Source organism: Macaca nemestrina, chromosome 9, assembly GCF_043159975.1.
Source record: "Macaca nemestrina isolate mMacNem1 chromosome 9, mMacNem.hap1, whole genome shotgun sequence".
Taxonomy (NCBI): Eukaryota; Metazoa; Chordata; class Mammalia; order Primates; family Cercopithecidae; genus Macaca; species Macaca nemestrina.
In genome coordinates this window covers 38,535,791-38,555,008 of record NC_092133.1, presented here as the reverse complement: position 1 = coordinate 38,555,008, position 19,218 = coordinate 38,535,791, and the positions used below count along the sequence as shown (strand labels likewise).

Sequence of the window (19,218 nt, the reverse complement as noted above, 5' to 3'; positions counted from 1 at the left end):
TGAGACCAGGCTTCCTGCTGTGCCTGGGAAACACTAGCTTCACGGCCTATGCACCTACTGTGCCCTCAGCTTGCAATGCCCTTCCCAGGTGTTGTCATGGCTCCCATGCTTCATCCAGGTCTTTGCTCAAGTGCACTCCTCAGAGAGGCCTTCCTGACCCCGACTCCAAACAGTCCGCCACATCCCCACCATCACTCTTAACTCCCTACCTGCTCTCTCCCCATGGATTCCACTTGCATTCCCTTATTTCTTTGTTGTCTGTCTCCCCCTGGAAAGTAAGCCCCAGGGGGGCAGGGACATGGCCTGTCTTGCTCCCCATCACACTCCGAGGCCTGGCTCAATGCCAGGCACAGGTCACAGTTCAGCAGGCATCAAGCAAGTGAATGTACACTGCAGAGTGGGTCCAGGGCCTCCTTCCTCCTTGCTGTGCTCCCCGTTCCTGTAGGCTCACAAAGTCCTCCAGGGCGGCCGGCCTCTGAGGGCTCTGCCAGGGACATGGGCAGCCACACCTCCTGGCCCCAAATCACCTCCTTCCGCACAGCCTGAGCTGCTAGGGAGGAAGGCTAGCGTGCCCAGTGGAACCAAAGAGCAAATATCAGATGGTGGGGCAATTTATTGATGCAGATGGATAGATTTGTATATAAACAAGTGATGCTTCCTGAGTAATAAAGCTATAAAGTCTCCAGCCCACCAGGCTGTCTCCCAGCTTTACAGATGCAGGCAGTGGCCAGGAGTGGTTTTATCCAGCAACTCTAACCAGTCTCTCTTTAGGGTTGGAGTCACTGAATTATATCAATTACGCTTACTCATTTCCAGGGTATATGTTTGCCCTGGGTAATTCTCTGCAAGTTACCTTTTCCTCTTCCTCTCTCCCTCTCCTTTCTTCCTTTCTCTTTTCTGAGACAACCTCTGGGGCATGTTCAGTACTCAGGTCCGCAGCTAAAGGCAGAGTCAATCACAGCAATCAAGATCCAGGTGTTTCCCTTCGACTCCAACCATGTTCTCACAATAAAGGAAAAGGCACCCAAAGAGTGACATATGCTTTGCGGCTGCCAAAGGTGGTCAGAATTTAAGTAGCAAGATTCATGGGTTGGTCACTCGGGCTGGCAGCATTTGGGGGAGGGAAAGCAGCTATCCCTGCCTGTCCTGCCCACTCCAGCTGCTCTCTGCTTGGCCTCTTCCCCCACCTGCAGGGACCTGTGGGTGCCTCCTAGGGCAGGCAATGGGGCCACCTGGGGGAGTTGTTTTAACCAAGGGTCTTTCTTTGTCTCACTTCCCAGCCCTTTCTTTGAGTTATATGCCTGACTCTTTTAGGAGTCCTGAGTTTGGAACTTGCCCCATAATAAGCATATTACATTATTTTTGGATAAATCTTTTTTCTATTACACTTAGGACTATTTTAAAATTGAGATCAGACTATGGAATGTTCTTGGGAAATATTTTTTCCTCTTCTTTGGTGTATGTTATGTCTGGAAGCCACCAACAGAACACACCAAAAAAATGACAGAACCCAGACCACAAGGCCATCAAATATTCTTCCAGCAAATCACCTTGTGAAGGATTTACATGATTTTTCTACTCCCACCTGTCAGTAATGAGTAATGATTAAAAAAAAAATAACTTACCATTTTTCCCCAATAATGATAGTATCTTTACACCATTGGATAATTTATAAAAGACTTTCTATATCTATTACCTTACTTAAGGTATTGATACACCTGAATCAAAAATAACATCCTAAGATCCAAAGTCTAAGTCTTAGACACTAGACTACAAGGTATTGACATGTTACCACAATACCTTAAAAAATAATGACAAAAATATGAAGGAGAAATGGAACAAAAAATTTCTCATTTTGATATTAATAACAGCAATGAGAGAAAGAATATTACAGTGATACGGCTTCAGAAAATATAACACACACCATTCAGTTTCCAGGAGAACAAGTTTTGAGGGTGGAACAGTGAAAATAAACACTTTCTTCTGAACCCACTCTGTACAGTTTTAATAACGAGTTTAAGGAAATTCAACTACTTTGGAGTAACAATACATTACACAAAGTTTCCTAGTTCTTGTTTCTCCCTGGGAGCTGATATGTATCAGTTTCCTAAACGTTGAATATTTTCTCCCACTATTTTAGGACCTGACCTGAGGGCCCCAGGGTTATTCTAGCCACGCCACTCCCATCCCTGCCGAATCAGGTGGTTGACAAAGCCAGGTGTAGGAGGGTCCCAGTAGTCTTTAGAACATAAGAAGAAACTCCCCTTGAGCCCACCTCCCAGATTTTAATGTCTGCTGAGCCTGCAGACATTATGCGACTCTCACACCTGCTCCAGCCAAAAGGGCAGCTGGGGTGAGGGTCAGAAGGACAAGGAGGATGGAAAGCAGTATGTCCATGGCTGTGGAGCATGGGTCAGCACAGCAACCCTGGGATGAAAGTCTACTCCATCAGAACCATGAAGTGCCCAGAGTGAGGATATAAGGGGCTTTTTTTTTTTTTAACTTGGGCTGTCATCTGTGGCAGCAACTTAATTATCTGTATATAAATCTCAGCTAGGCCAGGCACAGTGGCTCACGCCTGTAATCCCAGAACTTTAGGAGGCCGAGGCAGGCGGATTGACTGAGCTCAGGAGTTTGAGATCAGCCTGGTCAACACGGTGAAACCCCATCTCTACTAAAATACAAAAAAAAAAACTAGCCAGGTGCTGTGGTGTGCGCCTGTAATCCCAGCTACTTGGGAGGCTGAGGCAGTAAAATCGCTTGAACCTAGGAGGCAGAGGTTGCTAAAACAAGACAGCCATAAGAAAAAAATCCTCACTGCTGATATAACCTTAGTAGGGTCATTTTCTCACATAGTAAGAACATTTTGATACTTTAATAAAACTGCCTGTGAGACAAAGATTGGAATAGAAAGGGGCATTACGTTAATTATTGAAAGCATCCAGACAGGAGAAGATGGTCTCCTCATAAAAATCTTTTTCCTGTCTGAGAAGATGAGGTAGACATATTTTTCCCTGTTTCACCCAGTACAACCAAAATCCCTGGGCATTACGTATAAAACAACATGAGAAGACTCTGACACGGCAACAGAAGTCAGACTGGCTAGGGACCCCGTGTCCTGAGGACCATGACGGTGAGCTACCACGGTGTTTTTGTTTCCTTGGACATCCCAGACATGGAGCTGAGGGCAGCAACCTGGAAAGGGCAATGGGCACAGACAGAAGTCTCAAGAGGAGCCTGCTGTCTCTGACCAAATGGCCAGAGAGGGGCAGCCCAGCAAAACACAACACGTTGAAACAACAACCACTATTCTCCAGCCAAATGCCAGAAAAGGCCAAGTGGGGAGTCCAGACTTCCAGTCTCACCAGGCTATGATGTGGTTCCCCAACTACCTCACTGGGATAGGCTCAGAGAAAGCCCAATAGGGAGTCCATATTTCATCCTTACCCAGCTGTAATGAAGAAAACCTAGGAATCAGGACTCTCACCACTGCTCAGCAGTGTCTAGGCTACCACTCACCCATAAGGTGTCAGTGGAGGCCATGTGCAGAGCCAGAACTCCCACCCCATCCAGGAGTAATGAGTGGCCCCAATGACCTCAGGTGTGACATAGGCAGAGTGGGGAAATGAGACTTTCTACCCCCACCTGTCAGTAATGAGGCAACATCCCCAACCCCCTATCTGAGAGGAAGCCAGTGAAAACAGAAGGTTTTAATGAGATCCAGAATCTAATAACATAATAACAAGAATGTTCAAGAGTCAGTTGAAAAATCACATCTCTCAGAAGAATCAGGAAGATATCAAACTGTAAATAAGACAATAAAGAGATGCCAACACCAAGATGACAGAGATGTTGGGATTATCTAACAAAGATGGTAACACAGTCATCAAAAAAATGTTTCAATGAACAATTATGAGCACACTTGAAACAAAAAAAGTGAAGTCTCAATAAACAGAAGATATAAAGAATGAAATGGAAATTCTAGAACTGACAAAATAACTGAAATAAAACCACAGTGGATACACTCAGCAGCAGCATGAAGACGACGAAGGAAAGAATCAGTGAACTGGAAGGTAGAATATTAGAAATTATATAATTTCAGGAACATAGAAAAATAGAATGGGGAGGAAAAGAAAGAAATGAAGAGCCTCACAAACTTATGGGAATATATAAAAGATCAAAAATTCATGTCAATGGAGTCTTGGAAGAAGAGAAAAAAGGTGGGACTAGAAAAGTATTAGAAGAAATCATGTCTGAAGGTGTCCTAAATTTGGCAAAAGACATAAATAAGTGAAGTGAACAGGAAACAGGATAAACCTAAAAAAATCTACACCAAAACACAGCATAGTAAATTTCTGAAAACTACAACAAAGAAAGAATTTTCAAAGCAGTAAGAGAAAAATGACACCATATCTAGAGGGGAAAACCAATTCAAAGGACAGCAGATTTCTTATCAGAATCCATAAAGAAAAGAAGGAAATAGCACAATGTTTTCAGCTGCTGAAAGAAAAAAAACTGCCAGCTTAGCATTTTGTATACAGTGGAAATATCCTTCAAGAATGAAGAAGAAATCAAGACATTCTCAGATACAGGGAAACTGAGAGCATTTATCTCTAGCAAAGCTACCCTAACAATGTTTAAAGGAAGTTATCTAAATAGACAAAAAAAAAGAAAAGAAGGAACCAGCCAGGCACGGTGGCTCACCTGAGGTGAGGAGTTGAAGACCAGCCTGGACAACATGGCAAAAACCTGTCTCTACTAAAAATACAAAAATTAGCTGGGCGTGGTGGCGGACGCCTGTTAATTCCAGCTACTCAAGGAGCCGAGGCACGAGAATCACTTGAACCCGGGAGGTGGAGGTGGCAGTAAGCGGAGATCGCACCACGGTACTCCAGCCTGGGGGACAAGAGCGAGACTCTGTCTTTAAAAAAAAAAAAAAGGAACCTTGGAATATCGAGAATGAAAAAAAGAACCCATAAGCAAAAACATGGGTTTAAAAACTGCTTTCCTTCTTAATGTATTCTAATTCTTGTTGACAAGTAAAGCAAAAATTGTAACACTGTCTGATGTGGTTCTAAGTGTATAAAAGGATCTATTTTAACTATATTGTAAGCAGGGGAGGGCAAAGGTTCACAAAGAGAAGCAAAGTTTCAATACTTCTTTGAACTCCTGAAATGATGATACCAGTAAACTGTGATAAGTTATATATATATATATACACAATGTAATACCCAGATAACTACTGAAAAGGTTATACAAACACATAGAATAAAAAACACTACAAATAAAACTGTTATTCTAAAAAAAAAAAAAAAAAAGATGTCAAATAACCCACAGGAAAGCAGGCAAAAGAAAACAGAGAAATGGAAAACAGAAAACAAAAAATAAAATACCAGACTTAAGCCCTAACATATCAATCATTGCATTAATGTTCATCATCTAAATAAACCAACTGAAAGACAGAAACCAACAGGGTAGATACAAAACAGTACATTTTAAAACATGACCCAAACATATGCTATCAACATAAAACTCATTTCCGATATTAATATATAAGCAGGCTAAAAGTAAAAGGGTAGAGAATAATATATCATGCCAATATTAATCAGAAGAAAACAGGAGTGGTTGTATTATTAATAATATCTGATAAGTATACCTCTGAACAAGTAAATTTACCAGAGATGGAAAGGGACAGTATATAATCACAAAAGAGTTAACAACAGCTATAGCAATGCTAAATATGTGTGCATCAAACAACAGAGCTTCAAAATATGTAAAGCAAAAACTGACAGAACTGAAAGGAAAAGAGACACATTCACAATTTTAGCTGAAGACTTCTACACCCCTCTCTTAACAACTGATAGATCAACTAGACAGAAAATCAGAGAGGAAACAGAAAAATTCAACAATACTATCATGCCAGGCACGGTGGCTCACGACTATAATCCCAGTACTTTGGGAGGTCAATGCAGGAGGATTGCTTGAGCTCAGAAGTTGGAGACCAGCCTGGGCAACATGGTGAAACCCCGTCTCTACAAAAATTACAAAAAAAATTAACCAGATATAGTGACACATACTTGTGTAGTCTCAGCTACTCAAGAAGCTGGAGTGAGAAGATCACTTGAACCCAGGAGGCAGAGGTTGCAGTGAGACACTGCACTCCAGCCTGGGCAAGAGAGACAGACTGTCTCTAAGTAAGTAAGTAAATAAATAAATAAATCAGAAATGAAAGAGACATTACAGCTGATACCACAGAAGGATAGTAAGAGACTACTATGAACAATTATATATTAACAAATTAGAAAACCTAGAAGAAATGGATAAATTCCCAAAAACACAACCTACCAAGATTGAGTCATAAAAAAAAATTAAAAATTTCTAAACAGACCTATAACTAGTAAGGAGGTTGAATCAGTAATCAAAAACATTCCAACAAAGAAAAGCTCAGAACCAAATGGCTTCACTCGTGAATTCCATCAAACAATTTTAAAATAATTAAAACTAATGCTTCTCAAACTCTTCCAAAAAGCTGAAGAGGAGAGAATGCTTCCAAACTCATTCTATGAGGCCAGTATTACTCTGATACCAAAACCAGACAAAGATACCACAAACAAAAAAAAAAACTATAGACTGATATTACTAATGAATATTGATGCAAAAATACTCAACAAAATACTAGCAAACCAAATTCAACAGCATATTAAAAGGATTAAACACCATGACCAAGTGGAATTTATTCCTGTAATGCAAGGATGTTTTAACATATAACAATCAATCAATGTAACACATCACATTAACAGAATGAAGGACAAAAACTACAGTCATCTGAATGCAGAAAAAGCATTTGACAAAATTTAACAAAGTTTCATGATAAAAATACTCAACAGGAATGGAAGGAAATTACCTCCACATAATATAAGTCCATGTATGAAAAGCCCACAGCTAACATCTCACTCAAAATGAAAAACCAAAAGCTTTTCCTCTTAAGATCAGCAGCAAGGCAAGAACGCCAACTTTTACCACCTCTTTTCAACATAGCATTGGAGGTCCTAATCAGAGACCTTAGGCAATACAAATAAATAAAAGGCATCCAAATTGGGAAGGAAGAAGTAAATTGTATCTGTTCAAAGACGTGATGATCAAATACATAGAAAACTCTAAAGATCCCCCCACTACACACACACACACACACACACACACACACACACACAAACTATTGGAACTAATAAATGAATTCACAGTTGCAAAACACAAAATCAACAAACAAAAAACAGTTGTTTCTATACACTACCAATGAATAATCCAAAAAGAAAACTAAGAAAACAATCTCATGTGTAATCATCAAAAAGAACAAAATACCTAATAAACTTAACCAAGGAGGTGAAAGACTTGTACACTGAATAGAGTACATTTTAAAATTATGAAACATTTTTAAATGTTTAAAAATATAAAACATTGTTGAAAGAAACCAAAGAATGCACAAATAAACAAAGACATCTCATGTTCATGGACTGGAAGACTTAAGATTGTTAAAATATCTGTACTACCCAAAGCATCTACATCTTCAATGCAATCACTATGAAAACCCTAATGGCATTTTTTACAGATAAAAAAACACCATTGTAAAATTATATAACATCTCCAAGGACCCTAAATAGTCAAAACAACCTTGAGAAGGAAAAGCAAAAATGGAGGCCTCATACATCCTTATTTCAAAACATTTTACAAAGCTACAGTAATCAAAACAGTATGGTACTAGCATAAGACAGATATAGAGACCAATGAAATAGAATAGAGAGCCCATGAATAAACCTTTGGACACACTGTCAAATGATCTTCGACAAGGGTGCCACAGCTACACAATGGTTAAAGAATAATTTCTTCAATGGTGTTGGGAAAACTGGATATTCACATGTAAAAGAATAAAGCTGGACCCTTACCTAACACCATATAAAAAATAATTTGGCCAGGGACCGTGGCTCATGCCTGTAATCCCAGCACTGTGGGAGGCTGAGGCAGGAGATAACTTGAGGTCAGGAATTCGAGACCAGCCTGGCCAACACAGTGAAACTCCATCTCTACCAAAAACTACAAAAAAATTAGCTGAGAGTGGCAACACAAGCCTATAGTTCTAGATACTCAGGAGGCTGAGACCGAAGAAACACTTGAACCCAGGAGGCAGAGGTTGCAGTGAGCCAAGATCATGCCACTGTACTACAGCCCAGGCAACAGAATGAGACTTTGTCTCAATAATAATAATAATAACAATTCAAAATAGATTAAAGACCTAAACATAAGACCAGATACTATAAATATAAAACTTCTAAAAGAAAACATAGGGGGCCAGGTGCTGTGGCTGACACCTGTAATCCCAGCACTTTGGGAGGCCAAGGTAAGGAGAATCACTTGAGCCCAGGAGTTCGAGACCAGCCTGAGACTCTGTCTCTATTAAAAAATAAAAATAAAGCTTCCTAACACTGAATTTGGCGATGGTTTCTTGAATATGACACAAAAACACAAGCAACAAAAGCAAAAATAAACAAATAGAACTAAAAACTTTAAAACTTCTGCACCACAAAGGAAACAACAGAGTGAAAAGGCAACTTACGAAATAGGAAAAATATTTGCAAAACATACGTATGATAAGGAATTAATATCTAGAATATATTTAAAAATCCTACAACTCAACAACAAAAAAACAAATAGCTCGATTAAAAACTGATCAAATGATTTGAATAGACATTTAGCCAAAAATGATTAACAAGCATATGAAAAGATATTCAACATCACTAATCATTAAAGAAATGCAAATCAAAACCAAAATGAGATATCACCTCACATCTGTTAAGATGGCCACTATCAAAAAGACATAAAACAAATGTTGGTAAGGATGTGGAGAAATTGGAGCCCTTGCGTATTGATGGTGGGAATGTAAAATGGTACAGCTACTATGAAAACAGTATGGAGATTCCTCAAAAAATTAAAAATTTACCACATGATTCAGCAATCCCACTTTTGATTATATACAAAAGAAATGAAGAAGAATCTCAAAGAGATATTTGCACACCCACATTCATTACAGCATTACTCACAATAGCCAGGAGATGCAAGCAACCTAAACATCCATAAAAACATGTGTATTAGTGAGTTTTCTTGCTGTAGATAAAGATATACCCAAGACTGGGCAATTTACAAAGAAAGAGGTTTAATTGAACTTACAGTTCCACATGGCTGGGGCAGCCTCACAATCATGGTGGAAGGAGGAGCAAGTCACATCTTACATGGATGGAGCAGGCAAAGAGAGAGAGAGAGAGCTTGTGCAGGGGAGCTCCTCTTTTTAAAACCATCAGATCTTGTGAGACTTATTCACTATCACGAGAACAACATGGGAAAGATTTGACCCCATGATTCAATTACCTCACACTGCGTCCCTCCCACAACACGTGGAATTCAAGATGGGATTTGGGTGGGGACACAGACAAACCATATCAACATGAATAAAGAAAATGCGAAAAAAAAAATGGGATACTATTCAGCCTTAAAAAAAAAAAGGAAATTCTGTCATATACTACAACATGGGAAAACCTTGAGGACATTACGCTAATTGAAAAAAGACAAATGCATGACTCCAATTATATAAGATATCTAAAGTAATCAAACTCTTAGAAAGTATTACAGTGGTTGCTAGGGGCTCAAGAGATGGAGAAAGGTGAGGTTGTTTTTTAATGGGTATAGAGTTTCAGTTTTGCAGGATAAAAAAGTTCTAGAGATGTGTTTCACAACAATGTACATACAATAAACATCACAATAGATTTAAAAACGATTAAGATCATAAATTCCATGTGTTAACACAATAAAAAAAGACAAACTCACAGAACAGAAGGAACAAACTATTGATACATAAACCTATTGATACAAAAACCTAAATAAATCTCCAATCATACTGAGTAAAAAGGCTAATCCCAGGTTACATACTGTATGATTCCATTAATATAACATTCTTGAAATAATAAAAATATAAAGAGTAGATGAGTAGGTTGCCAGGGGTTAAGGAGGGTGAGGGGACAGGAGGGAAGTGAGTGTGGCTATAAAAGAGCATCATGAGAAACCCTTGCAGAAATGGAAATGTTCAGTATCTTGAGTGTATTGATATCAATATCCTGGTTTTGTTACTATTGTGTTTTCAAGATGTTACCACTGAGGGAAATTGGTAAAGGGTATAGGGGATCTCTCTGTATTATTTCCTAAAACTGCAAGTGAATCTACAATTATCTCAAAATAAAAATTTTAATTAATTTTAAGAAATATTTTCCCCAAATGGTAGAAGTTATGTGCTAACTGGAAATAATGTAGAGGAATACTTGTTTTTTTATGTAGGTGGGGGTAAAGGAGGTAGAAGGACCCAGAAAAATCTTTCCTATCTCATATCGCAAAAAATGAAATGTCCCAGCCTGATTACCCCAATGTTCACGCACAAACACCATTCTGGGAAACCCTATGTAATCATTTTCAGAAGGGAAGCCTGGCCTGTATGCTTCCTAAGTTTTGGTCTTCAAAGGCACACGTGTTGGTCCTGCAATAAGAAACCAGAGAGGTAATTGTGGGCACCAGAAAAAGAGAGAGGAACGTCCACACACCAGAGCCAGTTTTCTGTGGGTGGCAGGCAAGTTTAGCTAGAGGGGCAAGCAGCCTTCATCACAGAGGTGTACTTCTGATTCAGCTCTGAAGAAGCCAGGGTTAATATCATCCTTGTGATATCATTTGAATAGAAAATGATGCATCCCTTTATTTCCAGGGCAGCTGCTTATAAATCTCCCTCATGAGTGTTTGGGGGCAACATCTTACAACACAATTTGGAAGAGCTATTATCTAGGGCCTAGTATGTTGGTTATAGGAGCTCTCCAATCATTCCTTGAAGAGAACACCATCACCCCATCAGTAAGCTGATGAGCTGTGTGGGCTGGCTGAATTTAATGGGAAGGAAAGAAGTGTACCATAAGCCACAGCAAAGTCTTCTCCATTACATTTGTCTATGTGCTTCCACACTTCTGTAGCCGCCAGTTCTCAGAAGTGATGGGGATGGAGTTACTCATGGACACCAAAGTCAGCAATAATTAGCATTTACTGAGCACCTACCAGGGGCCAGGCACTGTGCTGAGTGTTCTGTGCATATCCCGTTGCATTGTCTCAACAATCTGGTGGTGAAGAAGTTAGTATTATTTCCACCTTAGATCTCAGGAGACTGAGTTTCAGATATGTTACATGGTTTTTCCAAGGTCACACAGCTAGTAAGAGGCAGAGCTGGAATTCAAGGCTCGGGCCCCTCTATCTACCAAGCCTTTAGGAAGTATCAGGCAGTGTCATATAAACAATGAAATCTGGGCTCTGAATTTTCTGATTTTGACCAGGTCCCCTCAACTCAATTAAAAGAGATCAGAGGAAAGGTGCTAGCTTTCTGCTGAACTGACATTTTCTTCGCCCACATGGTACACAGTAGGCACTCGATAAATGATTATTATGCTGAACTGACCTAGAGGAAAAAGGCCACTGAGGACCTCCCCCTCCACTGTGTGCACTGAGAGGAAGGGAAGCACCTGCCTTACCGGTTGGCAAGGCTATCTCTGTTCTTATCTGACTGGGACACAGCTCTGTAAAGACCTACAAGACAGATAGCCACAGACACACCATGATACCTTCAAGTGTGTAGGACAAAGAAATCCAGGGCAAGCCCCAGAGAATGGATGATGACCTCAGATGCAAAGTATGCAGCGAGCCAATTCTGGAACCTCAGCGAATTTCACAGACTAAACAGTGGGAGGGAACGAGCACTTGGGACTTGTGCTGACTGAGCAAGCAAAGTTACCAGGTGACTGCTGAGCTCACAGGAGAATCTTTCTTTGTGGGAAGGCACTAGAAATACACCAGTAAGCTGACACCCCGCCCCCCCATACAAGCAGCATGGCCAGTTAGGCAGCTCCTCTGCCTTAGGCTGTTGGTTTTCCCACTGTTTCTGGGTTCATCCTCAAAGAGTGTGGGATGGAACAGAAACGGGACCCTCTCTGCTGAGAAAACCTGCAAAGAGACAAATTTTGATACTCGGAAACTACTGCAGCCGAAGAGTCTGGGCCAGGGGCTAGAGGAAAGGCTTACACAGCCACCTGGTAGTTTCAGACTCGGGGGAGGGAGCATGCAAGGAACGTAAGAGAAGAAGAAAGACATTAATGAAGGAAAAATAGCCAAGGCCATACTAAAAATATTTCCCAGGCACATATTTCTCCCAATGCATAGCAGCTCTTTCAATTAAGGATGTGTCATTTCCTGGGTTATTAAGTCCAGGATCATGGAACATTCCACTCTGGGACAGTAAAAGAGGGTCACGTTCTCAGCCTCCCCAGCACCAAAGCAGCTAAAAACAAGGATCACAGCCCCTAGTGTTTCCACCACTCCTGAGCTGCTTGGAAGCTTCCCCTCAGGGTATGTCTGTGGAAAGCCTGGGGACCCAGTATGACACCTTTCTCAGGTGTCTCAAATGTCCCCACGGTCACCTGGAAGAGGATCATCATCTCAAGCCAGTAAGCCCTTGCAAGAACCAGAATTTGGGGAAGCAGCAGCACTGGCGGCGACTTTGCCTTGGTTACTATGATAAATGGCCAGTAACCTTTAACATCTTCTAAAGCCAAAGTCACACAGAAAAAAGTCTGCCCTACTAGACTCAAAGAAATGTTAAAAGAAATCTCAGTGTCAGCTGGGCACAGTGGCTCACACCTGTAAGCCCAGCACTTTGGGAGGCTGAGGCAGGCAGATCACCTGAGGTCGGGAGTCTGAGACCAGCCTGATCGACATGGAGAAACCCCATCTCTACTAAAAAAACAAAATTATCCGGGCATGGTGGCGCATGCCTGTAATCCCAGCTACTTGGGAGGCTAACGCAGAAGAATCACTTGAACCCAGGTGGTGGAGGTTGCGGGGAGGTGGAGGTTGCGGTGAGCCGAAATCGCTCCATTGCACTCTAGCCTGGGCAACAAGAGTGAAACTCCGTCTCAAAAAAAAAAAAAAGAAAGAAAGAAATCTTAGTGTCCTCTCAGTGTCGGGCACAGGGACGCGCATGCCATGGGTTTCCAATGACATCTGTGTCTCTGTGGGGAGGGGAGGGGTGACTATATGCACGGAATGGCCAAGGAGCCCTTGAGAGGTGTTCCAAACATTTAAGTAGTTTGGAACCGCTAGTATCTTCACATCTCTCAACCTGCATTTGAAGCCATTGGTTTGCAATTTAATTACCGTAAGAGTTGAGCAGGTTCTTGTTAAAGGTGAATTGGGGAGAAACTGAATGGCAAAGCAGGCTTCAGAGGCAATACAAAAATTGAGAATTCCAAGTGGGAAAGGTTCTCAGAGCTCAGGCAAGTTTGGACCACACAGTGTTTTCCACCAAAATTTAAATGTCACCAATACTTAAAAATCAGGAGATTTCCGATAAAAAGAGGCTTTCCAACTTCTGTTTTAATGGAAATAATCAGCAGAAACGAGACCTGCATGTGGCACGCAGCTGGAGCCAAGGAGCAGTGGCCCCTCTGGACCAGGAATGCAGGCTCCAGCTGCCACCCCCAACCCCACCCCTACCCGGCACCCTTGTTTACTCAGAGCTCTGCCTCAGTTCCTCATCCTGCCTGCCACTTTTGGGTATTTGAGTGGGAAATTCCTAACCTAGTCCACCTCCTTTACACCTACGGAGAATTGGCCCAGTCCCTTTGCTGGGATTCCCAGTGTTTCTGGATTCATCCTCAAAGAGTCTGAGATGGAGCAGACTGGGCCCCTCTGCTGGGAAGATCCAGGAGACTCCAATAAAGACTCAAAGGGCTTGGTGGCTCATGCCTGTAATCCCGGAACTTTGGGAGTCTGAGGTGGGAGGATCACTTGAGCCCAGGAGTTCGAGACCAGCCTGGGCAACACAGTGAGACCCCCAATCTCTACAAAACACAAAAATTAAAACTTAGCCAAGTGTGGTGGCACACACCTGTAGTACCAGATACTCAGGAGGCTGAGGCAGGAGGATCACTTGAACCCAGGAGGTTGAGGCTGCAGTGAGCCGTGATCAAACCACTGTACTCTAGCCTGGGTGACAGGGCAAAACTTTGTCTCAAAAAAAAAAAAAAAAAAAAGACTCAAAGGCAGCTGCAGCCAAATGATCTGTGACAGAAGAGGACATACCTCCCCAGTCCCCAGCAAGGCACTTCCTCAGATACTTCTCCCCTTTCCACCTGCAGCCCTACCTCTCCCCCAGTTAAGCCTGCCTCTGTCCCCAGATCAGAACCTATTCTTAAGGACAAGCATTTATATCCTCAGGGACCTCTCTTCTTTTATGACTTCTGGTCCACTCTGGGGAAAAAGCAAATACTGCTTCACCAAAACTGTGCACCATGAAGTATTTCTCCCTTAGTTCAGATGGTGAACACAAGCACAGGCTACTCTAGATTCTCTCAAACACTCCCCGACTAATAATACTGAAGAATTTCTCGGGAAGCAGCAGGCCTGTCAAGGAAGGACTGTGTTCAATTAGAAGATGATGATCACAGAAATCAAAACACAAATAAAAACAGTTCTGGAGGATTCACTGATTTGTTTGTGCTTGACACGATGCTGGGCATTTTACATGTTAATTCTTACTTTTACAGACACCCTATAAAGCAGGAGGTATTGCCCTCTTTGTGTAGATGAAGAAAATGAACACAGAAGTGTTCTGCTAATGTAGTCATTTTTCTCCCTGGAGTAGTGGCTCTTGCACCTGCCTGGGCAGCCCTGGGCCTGATGTGAAAGCCCCTACCAGGACCGGCTCAGAGTAGGACTACTTACGGTCTGCTGTTCGCTTCCACCCCGCTGGCAGCAGTCTTTGACTCCAGGGCATTGTTGAAGTTGGAGATATTTTCAGAAGAGTAGAGGCCAGCTGGGTTGTTGTACTGGTTTGTGATGACCCTGGTGGTAGTGCTGGAGGCAGGCGAGGCGGTAAAGGGCATGGCACTTCGGTTGTGGGCACTTCCTATGTGCAGGACCTCCTGCAGGCAGGGATCAGAGGACAAATCAAGGGGGGCATCCAATGCAAACCCCTTGATGGGCAGTGCAGGCTGAGTGCCAGGGAGAGGTGTTCCAGCTGCTAAGATGTCCCTAGTTCAACCCAAACTTTAGCTGAGGGGCACTGATACACCCACTGAGACACACGGGCAATGACTGGGGAAGTTTCCCACAATGGGCACCTTTGGGATTTCACATCCTCTGAATCATCTCTGCCTTTTGATTCTTCCTTGAGGCCCAGCAAAGCCTGCCCTCTGGGCACCCTCGGGCCAGACAGCCCTTGATGCTTTGGGCTGTAAGATTGAAGTCAGAGCTAAAACACGCTTTCAGGGCACATACCAAAGGGATTAAAGCACTAGGTGGAGAGAAACATGCAGCCACTTTGGTCAGAGCAAAACAGGAGATGATAAAAGGTGGAGATAAATTCTCCAGAAGTGAGCAAGTTAGACAAGCAAGATAAGAGGGTGTGGTGTCACAGGGGAAGCAGCTGCTGACTAGGCAGAGATGGCCTCAGTCTCCTGCAGAACAAGGGTAAAGGGAATTAAGGATCTATCTATTGTTTCTTCTGGGAGAAAGACAAGGCTAATCAGATAGAAGGTCAGGGGATACCTGTTACAGGGGCGGTACCCAGCAGAGCTGCAGAAGAGGACTTTGAGTTCCTTGTATTCTCATTCCCCTTTCTGTAATTTGAGAAAGTTCCCTCCACCCCCACCCTAGACTTGCTAGGAGTCAGGTGAATAATTACTACAGCTACAACATCTCAGAGCTCCTTTACAAACCCCCAAAACCACTTTTGAAATGAACATTCCTGTTTTCTAAAACTACAACTTTTCTACTTTTTCTTTCCCCCCTGCCAGCATCACAGTTTTTCTGATAGCCCAGTTATCAGGGTCTTTTCTATATGGGTGTCTGGATCAACCCATGGCTTCTAGGTGATGCATGCTCTGTGCAGCCTGCTGAATTCAAAATGTGTCTTACTGTCTGTGTTTTCCAGAAAAATCTTCCTGAACTCTAATCTCTTTCTTAAAACACGCAGGCCCAGAACAGCTGCCCCCAAAAGAGTTTCTGTCGTCTGTTGCACTTCCTTTTTTTTCTCTCCTTTTTTGTTAAATCTTTAAGTATTTTATGCTTTCTTAAAAAAAAAATATATGAAAACAGGTTTATTGAGTACCTAATTTAAAATAAAATAAAACAAATTGAAAATATTTTTATGTTTAAGAGTTCTCTTTTTGGCCAAGCGCGGTGGCTTACACCTGTAATCCCAGCACTTTGGGAGGCCGAGGTGGGTAGATCACCTGAGGTCGGGAGTTCGAGACCAGCCTGACCAATATGGAGAAACCTCATCTCTACTAAAAATACAATATTTAGGCCGGGCGCGGTGGCTCAAGCCTGTAATCCCAGCACTTTGGGAGGCCGAGACGGGCGGATCACGAGGTCAGGAGATCGAGACCATCCTGGCTAACATGGTGAAACCCCGTCTCTACTAAAATATACAAAAAACTAGCCGGGCGAGGTGGCGGGCGCCTGTAGTCCCAGCTACTCGGGAGGCTGAGGCAGGAGAATGGCGTGAACCCGGGAGGCGGAGCTTGCAGTGAGCTGAGATCCGGCCACTGCACTCCAGCCTGGGCAGCAGAGCAAGACTCCGTCTCAAAAAAAAAAAAAATACAATATTTAGCCAAGCGTGATGGCGCATATCTGTAATCCCAGCTACTCAGAAGGCTGAGGCAGGAGAATCTCTTGAACCCGGGAGGCGGAGGTTGAGGTGAGCCGAGATTGCACCATTGCACTCCAGCCTAGGCAACAAGAATAGAACTCTGTCTCAAAAAAAAAAAAAAAGATTTCTCTTTTGGCTGGGTGCAGTGGCTCATGCCTGTAATCTCAACACTTTGGGAGTCCAAAGCAGGAGGATTGCTTGAGCCCAGGAGTTCAAAACCAGTCTGGGCAACATAGTAAGACCCCAGTCCTAAAAAAAAAAAGTTAGACAGGCATGATGGTGCATGCCTACAGACCCAGCTACTTGAGAGGGCTGAGGAAGGAGGATAGTGTAAGCCCAGGAGATGGAGGCTGCAGTGTGCCATATCGTGCCACTGCACATCAGCCTGGGTGACAGAGCAAGACTCATCTCTAAAAACACAAAACAGGCCAGGCACAGTGGCTCATTCCTGTAACTGCAGCACTTTGGGAAGCCAACGCAAGAGGATCACCTGAGGTCAGGAATTCAAGGCCACTCTGGGCAAAATGGTGAAACCTCGTTTCTACTAAAATACAAAAATTAGCTAGGCGTGGTGGCACCTGCCTGTAATCCCAGCTACTTGGAGGCTGAGGCAAGAAAATCACTTGAACTCAGGAGGCGGAGGTTGCAGCGAGCCGAGACTGCGCCACTGCATTCCAGCCTGGGCGACAGAGCAACTCTGTCTCAGAAAAAATAAAAATAAATAATAAAAAATAAAAAACACCACCACAAAATTTCAGCAGTTATCAAAGAGTAGTTAAGTAAATTTTTTGGCACAGCTACCCAAAGAAATCATATATAGTAATTAAAGGCTACGGTCATGAAGACAGGAGATTTACAGATTGGTGGCCGGGGACCCTTGCCTACATATGTCGCAGCCAGGATGGTCATGCTTTCTTCTTCTCTCCATCCCCACGCCAATTCCTAGGAGCAGCAGAGGATGCAGAGCCCCAGGGAAGGGTCTTTATTTTTCTGCCTTGGCTCAATTTTTCCCTGCAATTTCCTGTTTGGCCATGAGCAAGGAATACCCCTCTGAGCCCATTTTTCATCTTTAAAATGTAGAAGAAAAAGCCTTCTTCACAAGGATTTGTATGAGTTCCCAGAGTGTCAAGTACAGTGCCTGGCTCGTGGCACATATTCATCCAGGGTCTATTCCCTTCTCCCTCCCCAGATACACATTTCCAATTAGAATGGAAGTCAATGGAAAATTCAGGTTGAAAATTCGGATGATTTCACTTTATAAAGAATCTTTCAAGAATGCATCTGGTTTGTACATAAAAGGAATATCTCTACCCTCATCTGAATACTGACTGGTCTTTCCAGAAAGCAGGCAGATTCAGGGCTTGCCTTTTAGAAGGGATGACGTAATTGTTTGGGCTTTGTATTTATCAGTCTCCAAGGAAACTCAATAATGAGGAAATACAAACTAGGTGTGTAACTATGCTGACCTCAGATAAGCTGGGGTGTTGGTTGGCATTACATGAACCAACAGATCTTTTTATTACAGATGAACTCTGCTCTTACTCATTTATCCTCTACTTTAGAATGGCTGAAAGTAAAAGACTTTGGAAAAATGATGGGTGGGAAGTTTTTCTTACAGTAATAAAGCATTACTGGAATCACAAGAAAAATACTAGGGTTGAAAGTATTTGAGAATTCTTGTAATCTGAAGAGAACTACCTTCAAATGATTAATACAGGTAACCAGTTTATAGATTTAAAATGAAAATTCAAATATACTACAAATGAAAACTATAACTGAAATTTACATAATTACCTTATTTACATGAAAATGAGGATTTCAGATAGACCAAGTTAAAACGAAATCATTCCTTGTGTGTTATAAAATACGTAAAAATTAAAATTTAACAGTTAAAATTTAACATTTATGGTAAATTTAATGAAGTAGCTGAAAACTCCCAAGGAAACTGAAACTAACTGTGGCACGTTTTAAATTAGTTTGCACAACGGCCAGTGTATAGACCAAGTGCCATTTTACAAACTTTTCTGAGAGGAGTTGTAGAGAAGAATATGTTCACGTCAGTTTTGAAATGATGCAAAATGATCCTTAAAATGACTCTTGGGATTTTTAATCATTATTTTTACTATCTTAAAATGGCAAAAAATTTGTGTGACTTCATTTTTGAAATTTTAATGGATTCTATTTGAGAAAATATGACTTATATCGAACCACCCAATTAACGCACACTAATATACCAAGTGAGTTCAACGTCATACAAGTTTCTGTTTTATGTATATAAGATAGCTAGCTATATATTGTATTTTAATTATATCTTAATTCACCATAAACACTAAATAGTATCCCCAATTTCAAAAAATAAATTAAATTTCAAATCTTCAACTTGGGTCAAATGCATAACCATCACAAACCAGTCTAAAATTTTCAAAAGGCATTATCAA

The 19,218-nt window shown here is 41.9% G+C and overlaps 1 protein-coding gene across 1 annotated transcript in view; it reads right to left on the bottom strand.

Annotated features, from left to right (window-relative positions):
* LOC105478485 (PDZ and LIM domain 1) overlaps positions 1–19,218 on the bottom strand; it is a 56,566-nt gene that overhangs the window by 11,640 nt on the left and 25,708 nt on the right. Inside the window, exon 4 of the mRNA XM_011735866.3 lies at positions 14,851–15,050. Coding sequence (XP_011734168.2) covers positions 14,851–15,050 — 200 coding nt within the window. The remainder of the gene's footprint in view (positions 1–14,850; positions 15,051–19,218) is intronic.